This window comes from Gobius niger, assembly GCF_951799975.1.
Source record: "Gobius niger genome assembly, contig: SCAFFOLD_59, whole genome shotgun sequence".
Classification (NCBI taxonomy): Eukaryota; Metazoa; Chordata; class Actinopteri; order Gobiiformes; family Gobiidae; genus Gobius; species Gobius niger.
This window is the reverse complement of record NW_027639207.1, coordinates 132501-151045: the sequence shown is the minus strand read 5'-3', so window position 1 is coordinate 151045 and position 18545 is coordinate 132501. Positions and strand designations below refer to the sequence as shown.

The 18545-nt window shown below is 47.5% G+C and overlaps 1 protein-coding gene across 1 annotated transcript; it reads right to left on the bottom strand.

Moving 5' to 3' along the window:
* Window positions 1-396: 396 nt before the first annotated feature.
* eif4a3 (eukaryotic translation initiation factor 4A3) lies at window positions 397-17935 on the bottom strand (the record flags this gene model as incomplete). The annotated part of the gene is made up of 11 exons (XM_079583217.1): window positions 397-553; window positions 1611-1738; window positions 5589-5696; window positions 5812-5927; window positions 7809-7947; window positions 8895-9036; window positions 9104-9184; window positions 9499-9694; window positions 10209-10275; window positions 16057-16129; window positions 17668-17935. 11 exons carry the CDS (start codon window positions 17933-17935, stop codon window positions 537-539), a joined length of 1335 nt encoding a protein of 444 aa, XP_079439343.1. The 3' UTR covers window positions 397-536.
* Between the last annotated feature and the right edge of the window lie 610 nt (window positions 17936-18545).

The following is an 18545-nucleotide window of genomic DNA, read 5'->3' as shown; positions in this document are numbered from 1 at the left end:
CTCCTAAAACCAAACCAAAGCCATTCAAAATGATAAATGGAAGTTTGGTTTGGTTTTGAGGCGGAGCCGTGTGTTCTGTTCCCAGGAAGATAAAACTGTTGAACATTTGTTTTTCTCTTGTCCAGGGATAAAAAGTTCCACGTCATGAATTGGCTGAAAACAAAAATGAAGAAAATTACACGATTAAAGTTAGAACAAATTGTTTTTGGGGAATGACGACCTGCCCAAGGAACTGTTTAGAATGTATAATGTAACAATTATCACCACATTTTGTTTTCTACTTTCTTATAGAAATGTTGTTTTGTTTTAATTCTATATGTTCTGCATTTTTATCTCCCGAGAGTTTTTTGTAAAAAAAAAGTCAGTCACACTGTGGTTCAAACCAAAGCTTTATTTACAAAAAACACATTTCACTGTTTTACATTTGTGTCAAATAAAAATTAAAACAGAAATAAAAAAGGTCACATCTGACTCCTCCCCCTCAGCCCTGGCTCCTCCCCCTCAGCCCTGGCTCCTCCCCCGCGGCGTCCCTCGCCTCAGATCAGGTCGGCCACTGTGGAGAGAGGACAAGGTCAGGTCGGAATATTCCAGAGGACGATGGACCTGTGTTTGAGAATCACTGGAGAACAGCAGGACACGCCCCCAAACTGAGGCCACACCTCTAAAGGACACGCCCCCAAACTGAGGCCACGCCTCCAACAGTCGTTCAGTCGCCTTCGTTTGTTTTCATGAGTCACAGTGACGTCATCTGCATCCACCACAGCTTCAGAAGGACTGAAACAGCAGGAGCCCGAAACCACAGCCCTGAGGGACGTCCCACTGAAACAGCACTGGCTCCTGGAGTACTGTAGTACTGCAGTAATAGTAATAGTACTGACCGTTCATGGGCATCTCGTCGATCTGAGTACTGTAGTACTGCAGTAATAGTACTGACCGTTCATGGGCATCTCGTCGATCTGAGTACTGTAGTACTGCAGTAATAGTAATAGTACTGACCGTTCATGGGCATCTCGTCGATCTGAGTACTGTAGTACTGCAGTAATAGTAATAGTACTGACCGTTCATGGGCATCTCGTCGATCTGAGTACTGTAGTACTGCAGTAATAGTTATAGTACTGACCGTTCATGGGCATCTCGTCGATCTGAGTACTGTAGTACTGCAGTAATAGTAATAGTACTGACCGTTCATGGGCATCTCGTCGATCTGAGTACTGTAGTACTGCAGTAATAGTAATAGTACTGACCGTTCATGGGCATCTCGTCGATCTGAGTACTGTAGTACTGCAGTAATAGTAATAGTACTGACCGTTCATGGGCATCTCGTCGATCTGAGTACTGTAGTACTGCAGTAATAGTAATAGTACTGACCGTTCATGGGCATCTCGTCGATCTGAGTACTGTAGTACTGCAGTAATAGTAATAGTACTGACCGTTCATGGGCATCTCGTCGATCTGAGTACTGTAGTACTGCAGTAATAGTACTGACCGTTCATGGGCATCTCGTCGATCTGAGTACTGTAGTACTGCAGTAATAGTAATAGTACTGACCGTTCATGGGCATCTCGTCAATCTGAGTACTGTAGTACTGCAGTAATAGTAATAGTACTGACCGTTCATGGGCATCTCGTCGATCTGAGTACTGTAGTACTGCTCGATGTCTCTCAGGATCCTGATGTCGTCGTTCTTTACGAAGTTTATGGCCACACCCTTTCTGCCGTATCGCCCAGATCGACCAATCCTGAGGGAGCACAGAGAGAGGGGCGGGGTTAGTGACAGGCTTTAATCAATCCTGAGGGAGCACAGAGAGAGGGGCGGGGTTAGTGACAGGCTTTAACCAATCCCCAGGGAGCACAGAGAGAGGGGCGGGGTTAGTGACAGACTTTAACCAATCCCCAGGGAGCACAGAGAGAGAGGCGGGGTTAGTGACAGACTTTAACCAATCCCCAGGGAGCACAGAGAGAGGGGCGGGGTTAGTGACAGACTTTAACCAATCCTGAGGGAGCACAGAGAGAGGGGCGGGGTTAGTGACAGACTTTAACCAATCCTGAGGGAGCACAGAGAGAGGGGCGGGGTTAGTGACAGGCTTTAACCAATCCCCAGGGAGCACAGAGAGAGGGGCGGGGTTAGTGACAGGCTTTAACCAATCCCCAGGGAGCACAGAGAGAGGGGCGGGGTTAGTGACAGGCTTTAACCAATCACCAGGGAGCACAGAGAGAGGGGCGGGGTTAGTGACAGGCTTTAACCAATCCCCAGGAGCACAGAGAGAGGGGCGGGGTTAGTGACAGGCTTTAACCAATCACCAGGGAGCACAGAGAGAGGGGCGGGGTTAGTGACAGGCTTTAACCAATCCTGAGGGAGCACAGAGAGAGGGGCGGGGTTAGTGACAGGCTTTAACCAATCCCCAGGGAGCACAGAGAGAGGGGCGGGGTTAGTGACAGGCTTTAACCAATCCCCAGGGAGCGCAGAGAGAGGGGCGGGGTTAGTGACAGACTTTAACCAATCCCCAGGGAGCACAGAGAGAGGGGCGGGGTTAGTGACAGACTTTAACCAATCCCCAGGGAGCACAGAGAGAGGGGCGGGGTTAGTGACAGACTTTAACCAATCCCCAGGGAGCACAGAGAGAGGGGCAGGGTTAGTGACAGACTTTAACCAATCCCCAGGGAGCACAGAGAGAGGGGCGGGGTTAGTGACAGGCTTTAACCAATCCCCAGGGAGCACAGAGAGAGGGGCGGGGTTAGTGACAGGCTTTAACCAATCCCCAGGGAGCACAGAGAGAGGGGCGGGGTTAGTGACAGGCTTTAACCAATCCCGAGGGAGCACAGAGAGAGGGGCGGGGTTAGTGACAGGCTTTAACCAATCCTGAGGGAGCACAGAGAGAGGGGCGGGGTTAGTGACAGGCTTTAACCAATCCCGAGGGAGCACAGAGAGAGGGGCGGGGTTAGTGACAGACTTTAACCAATCCCCAGGGAGCACAGAGAGAGGGGCGGGGTTAGTGACAGACTTTAACCAATCCCCAGGGAGCACAGAGAGAGGGGCGGGGTTAGTGACAGGCTTTAACCAATCCCCAGGGAGCACAGAGAGAGGGGCGGGGTTAGTGACAGGCTTTAACCAATCTCCAGGGAGCACAGAGAGAGGGGCGGGGTTAGTGACAGGCTTTAACCAATCCTGAGGGAGCACAGAGAGAGGGGCGGGGTTAGTGACAGACTTTAACCAATCCCCAGGGAGCACAGAGAGAGGGGCGGGGTTAGTGACAGACTTTAACCAATCCCCAGGGAGCACAGAGAGAGGGGCGGGGTTAGTGACAGGCTTTAACCAATCCTGAGGGAGCACAGAGAGAGGGGCGGGGTTAGTGACAGGCTTTAACCAATCCCGAGGGAGCACAGAGAGAGGGGCGGGGTTAGTGACAGGCTTTAACCAATCCTGAGGGAGCACAGAGAGAGGGGCGGGGTTAGTGACAGGCTTTAACCAATCCTGAGGGAGCACAGAGAGAGGGGCGGGGTTAGTGACAGGCTTTAACCAATCCTGAGGGAGCACAGAGAGAGGGGCGGGGTTAGTGACAGGCTTTAACCAATCCCCAGGGAGCACAGAGAGAGGGGAGGGGTTAGTGACAGGCTTTAACCAATCCCCAGGGAGCACAGAGAGAGGGGCGGGGTTAGTGACAGGCTTTAACCAATCCCCAGGGAGCACAGAGAGAGGGGCGGGGTTAGTGACAGGCTTTAACCAATCCCCAGGGAGCACAGAGAGAGGGGCGGGGTTAGTGACAGGCTTTAACCAATCACCAGGGAGCACAGAGAGAGGGGCGGGGTTAGTGACAGGCTTTAACCAATCCCCAGGAGCACAGAGAGAGGGGCGGGGTTAGTGACAGGCTTTAACCAATCCCCATGGAGCACAGAGAGAGGGGCGGGGTTAGTGACAGGCTTTAACCAATCCTGAGGGAGCACAGAGAGAGGGGCGGGGTTAGTGACAGGCTTTAACCAATCCCCAGGGAGCACAGAGAGAGGGGCGGGGTTAGTGACAGGCTTTAACCAATCCCCAGGGAGCACAGAGAGAGGGGCGGGGTTAGTGACAGGCTTTAACCAATCCCCAGGGAGCACAGAGAGAGGGGCGGGGTTAGTGACAGGCTTTAACCAATCCCCAGGGAGCGCAGAGAGAGGGGCGGGGTTAGTGACAGACTTTAACCAATCCCCAGGGAGCACAGAGAGAGGGGCGGGGTTAGTGACAGGCTTTAACCAATCCCCAGGGAGCACAGAGAGAGGGGCGGGGTTAGTGACAGACTTTAACCAATCCCCAGGGAGCACAGAGAGAGGGGCGGGGTTAGTGACAGGCTTTAACCAATCCCGAGGGAGCACAGAGAGAGGGGCGGGGTTAGTGACAGGCTTTAACCAATCTCCAGGGAGCACAGAGAGAGGGGCGGGGTTAGTGACAGGCTTTAACCAATCCTGAGGGAGCACAGAGAGAGGGGCGGGGTTAGTGACAGACTTTAACCAATCCCCAGGGAGCACAGAGAGAGGGGCGGGGTTAGTGACAGACTTTAACCAATCCCCAGGGAGCACAGAGAGAGGGGCGGGGTTAGTGACAGGCTTTAACCAATCCCGAGGGAGCACAGAGAGAGGGGCGGGGTTAGTGACAGGCTTTAACCAATCCCGAGGGAGCACAGAGAGAGGGGCGGGGTTAGTGACAGGCTTTAACCAATCCTGAGGGAGCACAGAGAGAGGGGCGGGGTTAGTGACAGGCTTTAACCAATCCTGAGGGAGCACAGAGAGAGGGGCGGGGTTAGTGACAGGTTTTAACCAATCCCCAGGGAGCACAGAGAGAGGGGCGGGGTTAGTGACAGGCTTTAACCAATCCCCAGGGAGCACAGAGAGAGGGGCGGGGTTAGTGACAGGCTTTAACCAATCCTGAGGGAGCACAGAGAGAGGGGCGGATGCTAAAATAAACTTTTGTAGCAGTATTAACAGTATAAACAGTAGTATAAACAGTAGCATTGACAGTAGTATTAGCATTAGCACTAGCATTAACAGTAGCATAAACAGTAGTATTAGCAGTAGTATAAACAGTAGTATTAGCATTAGCATTAACAGCATTAGCATTAACAGTAGTATTGACAGTAGTATTAGCAGTATTAGTATTAACATTAACAGTAGTATTAGCAGTAGTATTGACAGTAGTATTAGCAGTAGTATTAGCATTAGCACTAGCATTAACAGTAGTATAAACAGTAGTATTAGCAGTAGTATAAACAGTAGTATTAGCAGTAGTATTAACAGCATTAGCATTAGCATTAACAGTAGTATTGACAGTAGTATTAGCAGTATTAGTATTAACATTAACAGTAGTATTAGCAGTAGTATTGACAGTAGTATTAGCAGTAGTATTAGCATTAGCACTAGCATTAACAGTAGTATAAACAGTAGTATTAGCAGTAGTATAAACAGTAGTATTAGCAGTAGTATTAACAGCATTAGCATTAGCATTAACAGTAGTATTGACAGTAGTATTAGCAGTATTAGTATTAACATTAACAGTAGTATTAGCAGTAGTATAAACATTAGCATTAGCATTAGCAGCATTAGCATGAACAGTAGTACCTGTGGATGTAGAGCTCTCTGTTGTTGGGGAGGTCGTAGTTGATGATCAGTGAGACCTGAGGAACGTCCAGACCTCGAGCCCAAACGTCAGTGGAGATCAGGACCCGACTGGAACACAAGGACCGGTCAGAAACACACCAGGCTCCTTCAAACCCTTCAGTGCTGTTAAACCCTTCATTAAACCCTTCATTAGACCCTACTGTCCCGGTTTAAACCCTTGTACCTGGCTCCGGATCTGAACTCCTTCATGATGGACTCTCGCTCTTTCTGAGGCATGTCTCCGTGCATCGACGACACCGTGAAGTTCGCCTCACGCATCTTCTCCGTCAGCCAGTCCACCTTAAACACACACAATTACACCGTAACACACCAGTCCACCTTAACACACCAGTCCACCTTAAATAAACACAAGTACACCTTAAAAATGGACTTTTTCCATCCTGTTATTCTGTCACTCCCTCATTAAAAACATGCTGAAGTGTTGCCTTGGCACATTCACGTATTTCTGAGTAATCTGTAAAAACTCTGATGGCGGCCATTTTAGGGATAGGTTTGCCTGAGTCCTCCTAGGAACGCCCCCACCTCCTGGAGACGCCTCCGAGCTTTGGTCACCAGCCGAGTAACCAACCACTGCTCCTCAGCAGAACCCCCTCCCCACTGATGCCACAGACAGCGTGTGGAGGGGGCGTGTCTAAAGGCTCAGAGGTTCTCCTGTTTGGCTTTACCCCAATCCGAAAGCTTCAGGACAAAAGGTGTGAAAATAGCGACAGAACGGAGACGAAAACAATGATGGAAATGTGACAAAAATGTGAGAAAACATTGACCAAAAAGTGACGAAAAATTGATGAAAAAGTGGCAAAAATGTCACAAGAAATTGACAAAAAATGTGACAAAAAAAAGACAAAAATGTGATAAAAAAAGACAAAAATGTGACAAAAAAAAGACAAAAATGTGATAAAAAAAAGACAAAAATGTGACAAAAAAAAAGACAAAAATGTGACAAAAAAATGACAAAAATGTGACAAAAAAATGACAAAAATGTGACAAAAAAAAGACAAAAATGTGACAAAAAAATGACAAAAATGTGACAAAAAAAAGACAAAAATGTGACAAAAAAATGACAAAAATGTGACCAAAAAAAAGACAAAAATGTGACAAAAAAGACAAAAATGTGACAAAAAAGACAAAAATGTGACAAAAAAATGACAAAAATGTGACAAAAAAATGACAAAAATGTGACAAAAAAAAGACAAAAATGTGATAAAAAAAAAGACAAAAATGTGACAAAAAATGACAAAAATGAGTTGAACACACAGCAAAAAAATTATGAAAAAAAAATCTGACGTGCGGAAAAAGATCCTCGGTTCAGGCGGGAGTTAAGGGGTTAAAGAGACAGAGGCCGATTTCAAGACATTCACTACAGCCATTTTGAGAGAGACATTTTATACAAGGCAGTTATTCTAATTTACTGCATTTACAGACCAGCAGAAGGTTTGTCATCATTGTAGTGAGATATAGACTGGTGCTATGGGACTGACAAAAGCAGAACACCCCCTCTTTAAAGCAGAACACCCCCTCTTTAAAGCAGAACACCCCCTCTTTAAAGCAGAACACCCCCTCTTTAAAGCAGAACACGCCCTCTTTAAAGCAGAACACCCCCTCTTTAAAGCAGAACACCCCCTCTTTAAAGCAGAACACCCCCTCTTTAAAGCAGAACACCCCCTCTTTAAAGCAGAACACGCCCTCTTTAAAGCAGAACACCCCCTCTTTAAAGCAGAACACGCCCTCTTTAAAGCAGAACACGCCCTCTTTAAAGCAGAACACGCCCTCTTTAAAGCAGAACACCCCCTCTTTAAAGCAGAACACCCCTCTTTAAAGCAGAACACCCCCTCTTTAAAGCAGAACACCCCCTCTTTAAAGCAGAACACCCCCTCTTTAAAGCAGAACACGCCCTCTTTAAAGCAGAACACCCCCTCTTTAAAGCAGAACACGCCCTCTTTAAAGCAGAACACCCCCTCTTTAAAGCAGAACACCCCCTCTTTAAAGCAGAACACGCCCTCTTTAAAGCAGAACACCCCCTCTTTAAAGCAGAACACCCCCTCTTTAAAGCAGAACACCCCCTCTTTAAAGGTCTGTGTGGTACCTTTCTCTTGGTGTTGCAGAAGATCACGGCCTGGGTGATGGTTAGCGTGTCTTTAGCGTGTGGTTAGCGTGTCGTACCTTTCTCTTGGTGTTGCAGAAGATCACGGCCTGGGTGATGGTTAGCGTGTCGTAAAGGTCACAGAGCGTGTCGAACTTCCACTCCTCCCTCTCCACGGCCACGAAGAACTGCTTTATCCCCTCAAGAGTCAGCTCATCACTGAAACACAGGCAGAACTGTTCACACCAGAGTCACTGAGACAGAACTGTTCACTCCAGAGTCACTGAACTGTTCACTCCTGAGTCACTGAACTGTTCACTCCTGAGTCACTGAACTGTTCACTCCAGAGTCACAGAACTGTTCACTCCAGAGTCACAGAACTGTTCACTCCAGAGTCACAGAACTGTTCACTCCAGAGTCACTGAACTGTTCACTCCAGAGTCACAGAACTGTTCACTCCTGAGTCACTGAACTGTTCACTCCTGAGTCACTGAACTGTTCACTCCTGAGTCACTGAACTGTTCACTCCAGAGTCACAGAACTGTTCACTCCAGAGTCACTGAACTGTTCACTCCAGAGTCACAGAACTGTTCACTCCAGAGTCAGGTCAGGTGTGTGAGGTTACAGCGTGTTTTAAGCGTGTTTTAAGCGTGTTTTAGTCACCGTTTGACCAGGATGCAGATGGGGTCAGGTGTGTGAGGCTATAGCGTGTTTTAAGCGTGTTGTAAGGCGTGTTTTAAGCGTGTTTTAAGCGTGTTTTAAGCGTGTTTTAGTCACCGTTTGACCAGGATGCAGATGGGGTCAGTGTGTGAGGTTATAGCGTGTTTTAAAGCGTGTTTTAAGCGTGTTGTAAGCGTGTTGTAAGGCGTGTGGTCGTCACCGTTTGACCAGGATGCGGATGGGGTCGGGTGTGTGAGGTTATAGCGTGTTGTAAGCGTGTTTTAAGCGTGTGGGAGCTACCGTTTGACCAGGATGCAGATGGGGTCAGTGTGTGAGGTTATAGCGTGTTTTAAAGCGTGTTTTAAGCGTGTTGTAAGCGTGTTGTAAGGCGTGTGGTCGTCACCGTTTGACCAGGATGCGGATGGGGTCGGGTGTGCGAGGTTATAGCGTGTTTTAAAGAGTGTTTTAAGTGTGTTTTTAGCGTGTTTTTAGCGTGTTTTAGTCACCGTTTGACCAGGATGCGGATGGGGTCGGTCATGAACTTGTTGGTCATCTCCAGGATCTCGTGGGGCAGCGTGGCGCTGATCAGACACACCTGAGTGGCCGGAGGGAGGTACCGGTAAACGTCGTAGATCTGCTCCTTAAAGCCTGACACACAGACACAGTGAGACCAGCAGGGGGCGCTGTAAGGACCGTTCATGACAGAGAGCAATACCTTTGTTCAGCATCTCGTCGGCTTCATCCAGAACCAGCATCTTGATGGCTCTGGTCCTGAGGCTGCGGCGCCGGATCATGTCTGAGCAGATGCAGAAGCAGGAAAGAGCTCAGGCTGGGGTCAAACATTAGGTCTTAGCTTTCAAATGATTTGGGTAAAGCTGAACTGGAGAACATGTGCTTGGTTGTAAGAGGTTCATGTCAGTGTTTGTGCATTTACATGGATTTGTTGCTCACAGAGAACATGAACATCTGACCCAGTAGATAAACTCCAGACGGTCAGATCTTCTAGTCGTTCCATTATGATCTTAGAGTGGATGTTCTGGACACCATGTTCCTGTTCTAACCTCAGAGCCTTCACCGAGCTGAAACATATCTGTGGTGTGTGGGTCGTACCGAACACTCGGCCGGGCGTCCCGGCCACCACGTGCTGCCCGTAGTCCAGTTTGCGGATGTCCTCGCCCACGTTGGTGCCCCCGATGCAGGAGTGACACTGGACGTTCATGTAGTCGCCCAGAGCCAGGAGGACCTTCTGGATCTGCCCCGCCAGCTCCCGAGTGGGGGCCAGGATCAGCGCCTGGGTCTCCCTCACCTGGACACACCAACCACACGGTCATTCATTCATCATACGTGTAGATCCATGACAGAAGCACAGTCAGGTCCAGCTCAGACTCACCTGAACACACACACACACACACACGGTCATTCATTCATAAATGTAGATCCATGACCTGCAGAAGCACAGTCAGGTCCGCCTCACCTGGACACACACTCACCTGGACACACACTCACCTGGACACACAAACATACATGTAGATCCTGCAGAGCCACAGTCAGGTCCACCTCAGACTCACCTGGACACACATACACACACACACACGTCCGGCTCAGACTCACCTGGACACACACTCACTCACCTGGACACACCAACCACACGGTCATTCATTCATACGTGTAGATCCATGACCTGCAGAAGCACAGCCAGGTCCGCCTCAGACTCACCTCAGACTCACCTGGACACACACACACTTACCTGGACACACACACACTCACCTGGACACACACACACACACACACACACACAGTCAGGTCCGGCTCAGACTCACCTGGATGTCCAGACACTGCAGCACTGAGATACAGAAGGTGGCGGTTTTTCCAGTTCCGGACTGAGACCTGAAACACACCACACGTTTCATCATTTATCTGCAGAAGACAGAACATAAACATCCTGAGGGCTTGGACAAGGTTTGTTTCTATATTCCAGGTTCATCTTCAGACGCCTGAACCGTGTTTGAGGGTCACACATTCCCTCGGCTCAGCGCTGTAAGAACTTTAGTAGGAAACAGAGGAGGTGTTTCATCAGCAGCCGCCACATCACGCTTTGTTTATAAATGTATCCTGGCCTTTCACCCAAAGCTTTGGACCAAACCCGAACCAAAAGGTCCTGCCTCAAATCGTGTTTCCTGATGGGACGCGGCCGGCGGCTGTCGGGCGGAGCTCGTTTTGCTTTGGCGACACAAATGCTCAATATCCTGGACGATGGGTCACTCTGGGGTCACTCTGGGTCAATGGGGGATTTCAGACGTACCTGACAAACTATTTCAGAAACTGTTTGAATTTCCCATTTAGCCAGAGAACCTCTCTTTTCTTACGACCCTAGAATCTTGATCTGTAAAGGTTCTTACTGAGCCACGGGGTCAGTGAAGAAAGAGGAAAAGGTTCTTACTAAGGCTGCAGCTAACGATTATTTTTCATTTTGCCCATTATTTTTTCATTTAAAATGAAGAAAAAAACATTGATGTGTCCAAATGGCATGGCTTTTATTTATTTATTTATTTACTACTAATCTCTTTTCCCCACTTTTTAAAATAGTAAATGGCAAATGGGCCCATTCTCTCACTTCTGGCCCTGACCCACAGTTTGGGAACCGCTGATTTAAAACTAACTGAAACCTGCACCTGACGGTTATTTCAGTCTGACCACTGAGAATTAGCCTGTGAGTCGCCCGACTCGTTATAGACTGTGCACATTCAGAGAACCAGAGTTACTGTAAGTTACTGTGCTCGTGAGAACCATGTGGATTCAACTCCTCTTTGAGACAAAAAGGCCACGGACACGACTTTACTCTCGTCTGTCCATCAAACTACTGTCCTGATTCTCCACTAGACACAACAAGTAGAGAGTTTAAATGAGTGTGTAGCCGATGCCCCGAGTCCGCGCAGAGAAAACATGAGAACAGCGCCCGGGACACGGGGACGGGATGCAGCCGCGGAGGAGCCACACATGAGGGCAGCGTGAGGCGAAGCATGAGGCGAAGCGAGGACCGGGAGACAGACAGCCGAGTGTGGGACACGAGCGGAGAAGTAGCCTACTCGCGTGTTGGGAGAGACGGGGAAGGCGGTCCGTCTCTCCTGCTCTTTCACTTCAGCAGACTGCTCCGTTTTGGTTTTATATGCGGCAAAGTAGGTGGAGAGTGAGTGAGGCTGTCAGAGCCTGTCCCCGTAACAACGCGTTGATTAATCAGCGTATAAGAAATACCAGCTCTGCGGCCGATGGACTGGTTGATGGCGATGGCAAGAACGCTGTCGGGTGTTTTCGTTTCACATGTTCGTTCATAGCCGTTGTGCTGTAGCCTGGCTAACGCCAGACTAAAATCACAAGTGATATTGCAGTTGGAAATGATTGGAGCGCACACAGCAGTCTGGCGTTAGCCAGGTTAGTTGTGCTGCTGTGATATGACATTTCCGCTCGACACAGTGTGCCTACAACATTAGGCCGTTTGTGGAAATACTCCCACACTTTTGACGACTTTTGCCGTGCTTTTTTCCCCTCGCTCGCAGCGTCTGGATCACGCACAGCCACGCTGGAAGCGAAATGTAAACACGCGGCGCGTCGACGCACAAAAAACGGCGTCGACGTATTTACGTAATCGATTACGTCGACGTGGTCGACGCGTCGTTGCAGCCTTAGTTCTTACTGAGTCACGGGGTCAGTGAAGAAAGAGGAAAAGGTTCTTACTGAGTCACGGGGTCAGTGAAGAAAGAAGAAAAGGTTCTTACTGAGTCACAGGGTCAGTGAAGAAAGAAGAAAAGGTTCTTACTGAGTCACGGGGTCAGTGAAGAAAGAGGAAAAGGTTCTTACTGAGTCACGGGGTCAGTGAAGAAAGAAGAAAAGGTTCTTACTGAGTCACAGGGTCAGTGAAGAAAGAAGAAAAGGTTCTTACTGAGTCACAGGGTCAGTGAAGAAAGAGGAAAAGGTTCTTACTGAGTCACAGGGTCAGTGAAGAAAGAGGAAAAGGTTCTTACAGAGTCACAGGGTCAGTGAAGAAAGAGGAAAAGGTTCTTACTGAGTCACAGGGTCAGTGAAGAAAGAGGAAAAGGTTCTTACTGAGTCACGGGGTCAGTGAAGAAAGAGGAAAAGGTTCTTACTGAGTCACGGGGTCAGTGAAGAAAGAAGAAAAGGTTCTTACAGAGTCACAGGGTCAGTGAAGAAAGAGGAAAAGGTTCTTACTGAGCCACAGGGTCAGTGAAGAAAGAGGAAAAGGTTCTTACTGAGCCACGGGGTCAGTGAAGAAAGAGGAAAAGGTTCTTACTGAGTCACAGGGTCAGTGAAGAAAGAGGAAAAGGTTCTTACTGAGCCACAAGGTCAGTGAAGAAAGAGGAAAAGGTTCTTACTGAGTCACAGGGTCAGTGAAGAAAGAGGAAAAGGTTCTTACTGAGTCACAGGGTCAGTGAAGAAAGAGGAAAAGGTTCTTACTGAGCCACAAGGTCAGTGAAGAAAGAGGAAAAGGTTCTTACTGAGTCACAGGGTCAGTGAAGAAAGAGGAAAAGGTTCTTACTGAGCCACAGGGTCAGTGAAGAAAGAGGAAAAGGTTCTTACTGAGTCACAGGGTCAGTGAAGAAAGAGGAAAAGGTTCTTACAGAGTCACGGGGTCAGTGAAGAAAGAGGAAAAGGTTCTAACTGAGTCACAGGGTCAGTGAAGAAAGAGGAAAAGGTTCTTACTGAGTCACAGGGTCAGTGAAGAAAGAGGAAAAGGTTCTTACAGAGTCACAGGGTCAGTGAAGAAAGAGGAAAAGGTTCTTACTGAGCCACAAGGTCAGTGAAGAAAGAGGAAAAGGTTCTTACTGAGTCACAGGGTCAGTGAAGAAAGAGGAAAAGGTTCTTACTGAGTCACAGGGTCAGTGAAGAAAGAGGAAAAGGTTCTTACTGAGTCACAGGGTCAGTGAAGAAAGAGGAAAAGGTTCTTACTGAGCCACAAGGTCAGTGAAGAAAGAGGAAAAGGTTCTTACTGAGTCACAGGGTCAGTGAAGAAAGAGGAAAAGGTTCTTACTGAGCCACAGGGTCAGTGAAGAAAGAGGAAAAGGTTCTTACTGAGTCACAGGGTCAGTGAAGAAAGAGTAAAAGGTTCTTACTGAGCCACAGGGTCAGTGAAGAAAGAGGAAAAGGTTCTTACTGAGTCACAGGGTCAGTGAAGAAAGAGGAAAAGGTTCTTACAGAGTCACAAGGTCAGTGAAGAAAGAGGAAAAGGTTCTTACTGAGTCACAGGGTCAGTGAAGAAAGAGGAAAAGGTTCTTACTGAGTCACAGGGTCAGTAAAGAAAGAGTAAAAGGTTCTTACTGAGCCACAGGGTCAGTGAAGAAAGAGGAAAAGGTTCTTACTGAGTCACAGGGTCAGTAAAGAAAGAGTAAAAGGTTCTTACTGAGCCACAGGGTCAGTGAAGAAAGAGTAAAAGGTTCTTACTGAGCCACAGGGTCAGTGAAGAAAGAGGAAAAGGTTCTTACTGAGCCACAGGGTCAGTGAAGAAAGAGGAAAAGGTTCTTACAGAGCCACAAGGTCAGTGAAGAAAGAGGAAAAGGTTCTTACTGAGCCACAGGGTCAGTGAAGAAAGAGGAAAAGGTTCTTACTGAGCCACAGGGTCAGTGAAGAAAGAGGAAAAGGTTCTTACTGAGTCACAGGGTCAGTGAAGAAAGAGGAAAAGGTTCTTACTGAGTCACAGGGTCAGTGAAGAAAGAGGAAAAGGTTCTTACTGAGCCACAAGGTCAGTGAAGAAAGAGGAAAAGGTTCTTACTGAGCCACAGGGTCAGTGAAGAAAGAGGAAAAGGTTCTTACTGAGTCACAGGGTCAGTGAAGAAAGAGGAAAAGGTTCTTACTGAGCCACAGGGTCAGTGAAGAAAGAGGAAAAGGTTCTTACTGAGTCACAGGGTCAGTGAAGAAAGAGGAAAAGGTTCTTACAGAGTCACGGGGTCAGTGAAGAAAGAGGAAAAGGTTCTTACTGAGTCACAGGGTCAGTGAAGAAAGAGGAAAAGGTTCTTACTGAGCCACAAGGTCAGTGAAGAAAGAGGAAAAGGTTCTTACTGAGTCACAGGGTCAGTGAAGAAAGAGGAAAAGGTTCTTACTGAGTCACAGGGTCAGTGAAGAAAGAGGAAAAGGTTCTTACTGAGTCACAGGGTCAGTGAAGAAAGAGGAAAAGGTTCTTACTGAGCCACAGGGTCAGTGAAGAAAGAGGAAAAGGTTCTTACTGAGTCACAGGGTCAGTGAAGAAAGAGGAAAAGGTTCTTACTGAGCCACAGGGTCAGTGAAGAAAGAGGAAAAGGTTCTTACTGAGTCACAGGGTCAGTGAAGAAAGAGGAAAAGGTTCTTACTGAGTCACAGGGTCAGTGAAGAAAGAGGAAAAGGTTCTTACTGAGCCACAGGGTCAGTGAAGAAAGAGGAAAAGGTTCTTACTGAGCCACAGGGTCAGTGAAGAAAGAGGAAAAGGTTCTTACTGAGCCATGAGGTCAGTGAAGAAAGAGGAAAAGGTTCTTACTGAGCCACAGGGTCAGTGAAGAAAGAGGAAAAGGTTCTTACTGAGCCACGGGGTCAGTGAAGAAAGAGGAAAAGGTTCTTACTGAGCCACAGGGTCAGTGAAGAAAGAGGAAAAGGTTCTTACTGAGTCACAGGGTCAGTGAAGAAAGAGGAAAAGGTTCTTACTGAGCCACAGGGTCAGTGAAGAAAGAGGAAAAGGTTCTTACTGAGTCACAGGGTCAGTGAAGAAAGAGGAAAAGGTTCTTACTGAGTCACAGGGTCAGTGAAGAAAGAGGAAAAGGTTCTTACTGAGCCACAGGGTCAGTGAAGAAAGAGGAAAAGGTTCTTACTGAGTCACAGGGTCAGTGAAGAAAGAGGAAAAGGTTCTTACTGAGCCACAGGGTCAGTGAAGAAAGAGGAAAAGGTTCTTACTGAGTCACAGGGTCAGTGAAGAAAGAGGAAAAGGTTCTTACTGAGTCACAGGGTCAGTGAAGAAAGAGGAAAAGGTTCCTACAGAGTCACAAGGTCAGTGAAGAAAGAGGAAAAGGTTCTTACTGAGCCACAGGGTCAGTGAAGAAAGAGGAAAAGGTTCTTACTGAGTCACAGGGTCAGTGAAGAAAGAGGAAAAGGTTCTTACTGAGTCACAGGGTCAGTGAAGAAAGAAGAAAAGGTTCTTACTGAGTCACGGGGTCAGTGAAGAAAGAGGAAAAGGTTCTTACTGAGTCACAGGGTCAGTGAAGAAAGAGGAAAAGGTTCTTACTGAGTCACAGGGTCAGTGAAGAAAGAGGAAAAGGTTCTTACTGAGTCACAGGGTCAGTGAAGAAAGAGGAAAAGGTTCTTACAGAGTCACAAGGTCAGTGAAGAAAGAGGAAAAGGTTCTTACTGAGCCACAGGGTCAGTGAAGAAAGAGGAAAAGGTTCTTACTGAGTCACAGGGTCAGTGAAGAAAGAGGAAAAGGTTCTTACTGAGCCACGGGGTCAGTGAAGAAAGAGGAAAAGGTTCTTACTGAGCCACAGGGTCAGTGAAGAAAGAGGAAAAGATTCTTACTGAGCCACGGGGTCAGTGAAGAAAGAGGAAAAGGTTCTTACTGAGCCACGGGGTCAGTGAAGAAAGAGGAAAAGGTTCTTACTGAGCCACGGGGTCAGTGAAGAAAGAGGAAAAGGTTCTTACTGAGCGATGACGTCTCGTCCTTTGATGATCTGCTTGATGGCTCTTTGTTGAATCGCAGACGGTTTTTCAAACCCTGGAAAACAGAGACACAGAAGCAGGACAGTCAGGTCAGAGCGACAACCCAGGACTAAACCAGGACTAACACAGGACTAAACCTGGGCTAAACCAGGACTAACACAGGGCTAAACCAGGGCTAACACAGGGCTAAACCAGGGCTAAACCAGGACTAAACCAGGACAGTCAGGTCAGAGCGACAAGTAACACAGGGCTAAACCAGGACTAACACAGGGCTAAACCAGGACTAAACCAGGACTAACACAGGACTAAACCAGGACTAAACCAGGACTAAACCAGGTCTAAACCAGGTCTAAACCAGGACTAACACAGGGCTAAACCAGGACTAAACCAGGACTAACACAGGACTAAACCAGGACTAAACCAGGTCTAAACCAGGTCTAAACCAGGACTAACACAGGGCTAAACCAGGACTAACACAGGGCTAAACCAGGACTAACACAGGACTAAACCAGGACTAAACCAGGACATTCAGGTCAGAGCGACAGGAGAACCGTCTAAAGGCCTGAATATGTCATAGGACTTTATTCATCTCAGTTGAGAAACTGGACCTTTAAGAAGAAAACACGCGAAGTTCATCAAAATGTAACAAAACCCATAAACAAAATGATAACATGTAGAATCGCTGGTCCTCATGTCTGTACGACTGAACCATGTATCAAGAAAGTATCGTTACTGCAATACTTGGATACGCAGTATTCCTAACACAAGAAGCTGCACTTTGTTTACAAGTCTTCATACACTTTAAAACATAATATTTAGGTAATTACTTATTACTTACTAAGTGTCTGGGGAACAATAACACTAATACACTTATTTTATTTCCTAAATAAAGTTACAGCGGTCCTGTTCACACGTGACTCTGAGTCTGGTGGATTTATCAGCCTGTTTCTAACGTGGACCCGTCAGCTCCCACAAACATGGCGGATCTCCATGGTAACAGCCAATTTATAACTTCCCATCTCGAACTCCACTCATCTCAGAATCACTGACTTTTCCACATCTTTGCCAACACAAACTTTAGCCTCTTAATAGTGATAACGTTTAGTTTAAGGTCAGTTCTTTAGTGTTGTTTTCATCACTTTACTGTCCTGTTTCTTTTCCATCCTCATGTTTGTCGTGTTATTGACGCATTTCTCAAGAAGCTTTTAGATTTGGGTAAAGCCAAACTCCAGAGATAATGTGCTCGGAGGAAATGGGGGTAAAGAGAGTCCTCAAATATCGTGTTTTTTTCTCCTGCCGTGGAGCCAGAGCCGGAACAAGTCCGGACTAAACTTTAGCCAAACAAAAGCCGGGTTGTTGTGGGTTAGCTTTAGCCTGATGCTAACGCGGCTGCTTTTAAACACAGGAAGTGTATTTACAACCCTTTCCCGGTGAGACTTTTATTCTGTGCCACGTCTTTATAACTCTACATTATGGTACTTTAGTTTAGCCCCGGGTCCGGTTTAAGCCCCTGATTTAAGCGCAGTGACGCGGTGTAGCGTTAGCTTTAGCCCGGGCCTCCCGCCGCTTTAGGCCGCAGAGCCTCGGACTCACCGTAGGCGTAGATGCCCCTCAGCAGGTCCTCTCTCAGGCCCATGGTGTCGAAGGTCGGCGTGACGTCCACCTCCTCGCTGGTCTCGAACTCCACTTTGGTCATGTCCTCGTCCTTCAGGAGGCGCTTCCTCTGGGTCCCCGCGGCGGCCATGGCTTCACTGTCCCCGGGAGAGAGCGTGTTCAGGCGGATACAGCGGCGCTGACGGAGCTGATGCGAACAGGAGCTAACGGCTAACTGCAAACCCACGTGTCGCAGCCGTGACGACATCAGACAGCGACACGAGCAGAGTCCCGCCTTCAGGAAGCCCCGCCCCAAAACAACAAAACACTTTATTCTCACACAAAATAAAACTCTGACAAAGTGAAGAGGTGTTTTTGAGGTGTTTAACTTCTTTCTTCCACACTTTTCTAGATCTTTTCTCCGGGTTTTCCTTGGAGTTTCCAGAAAAAGGTGCAGAATTCTGTGTTTTAAACATTTCCCCATTAGATTAAAATGGGACGTTATGGTCATCGCTACGACAACACCGTGACCAAATGTAATTTTGAGACCAGTCATTTTGATTTTCTGTAAAGTAACATTTTTACTCTCCAGATAAGTCCTATGGGGGCGCTGTTTTGCCTAATTTAAATGTTCCCAAATGAAAGTGTTTAGGACTGGCACTAAAATGACCTTAACGGGGCTTCATATGTGTGGAGACATTTTTTGTTTCTGAAAACTCACAAAATTCTTCGTACAGTTTGAAAACATAAACATTTAAAAAATAATTTGGACAATTTAAGTTCCACTTCTCAAGATTATTTTCCTCCCAGATTAGCTCGTTCAGATAAACGCCTGAGGACGAGATTCGGACTCTCATCCAAAATGGCCGACCTCACAC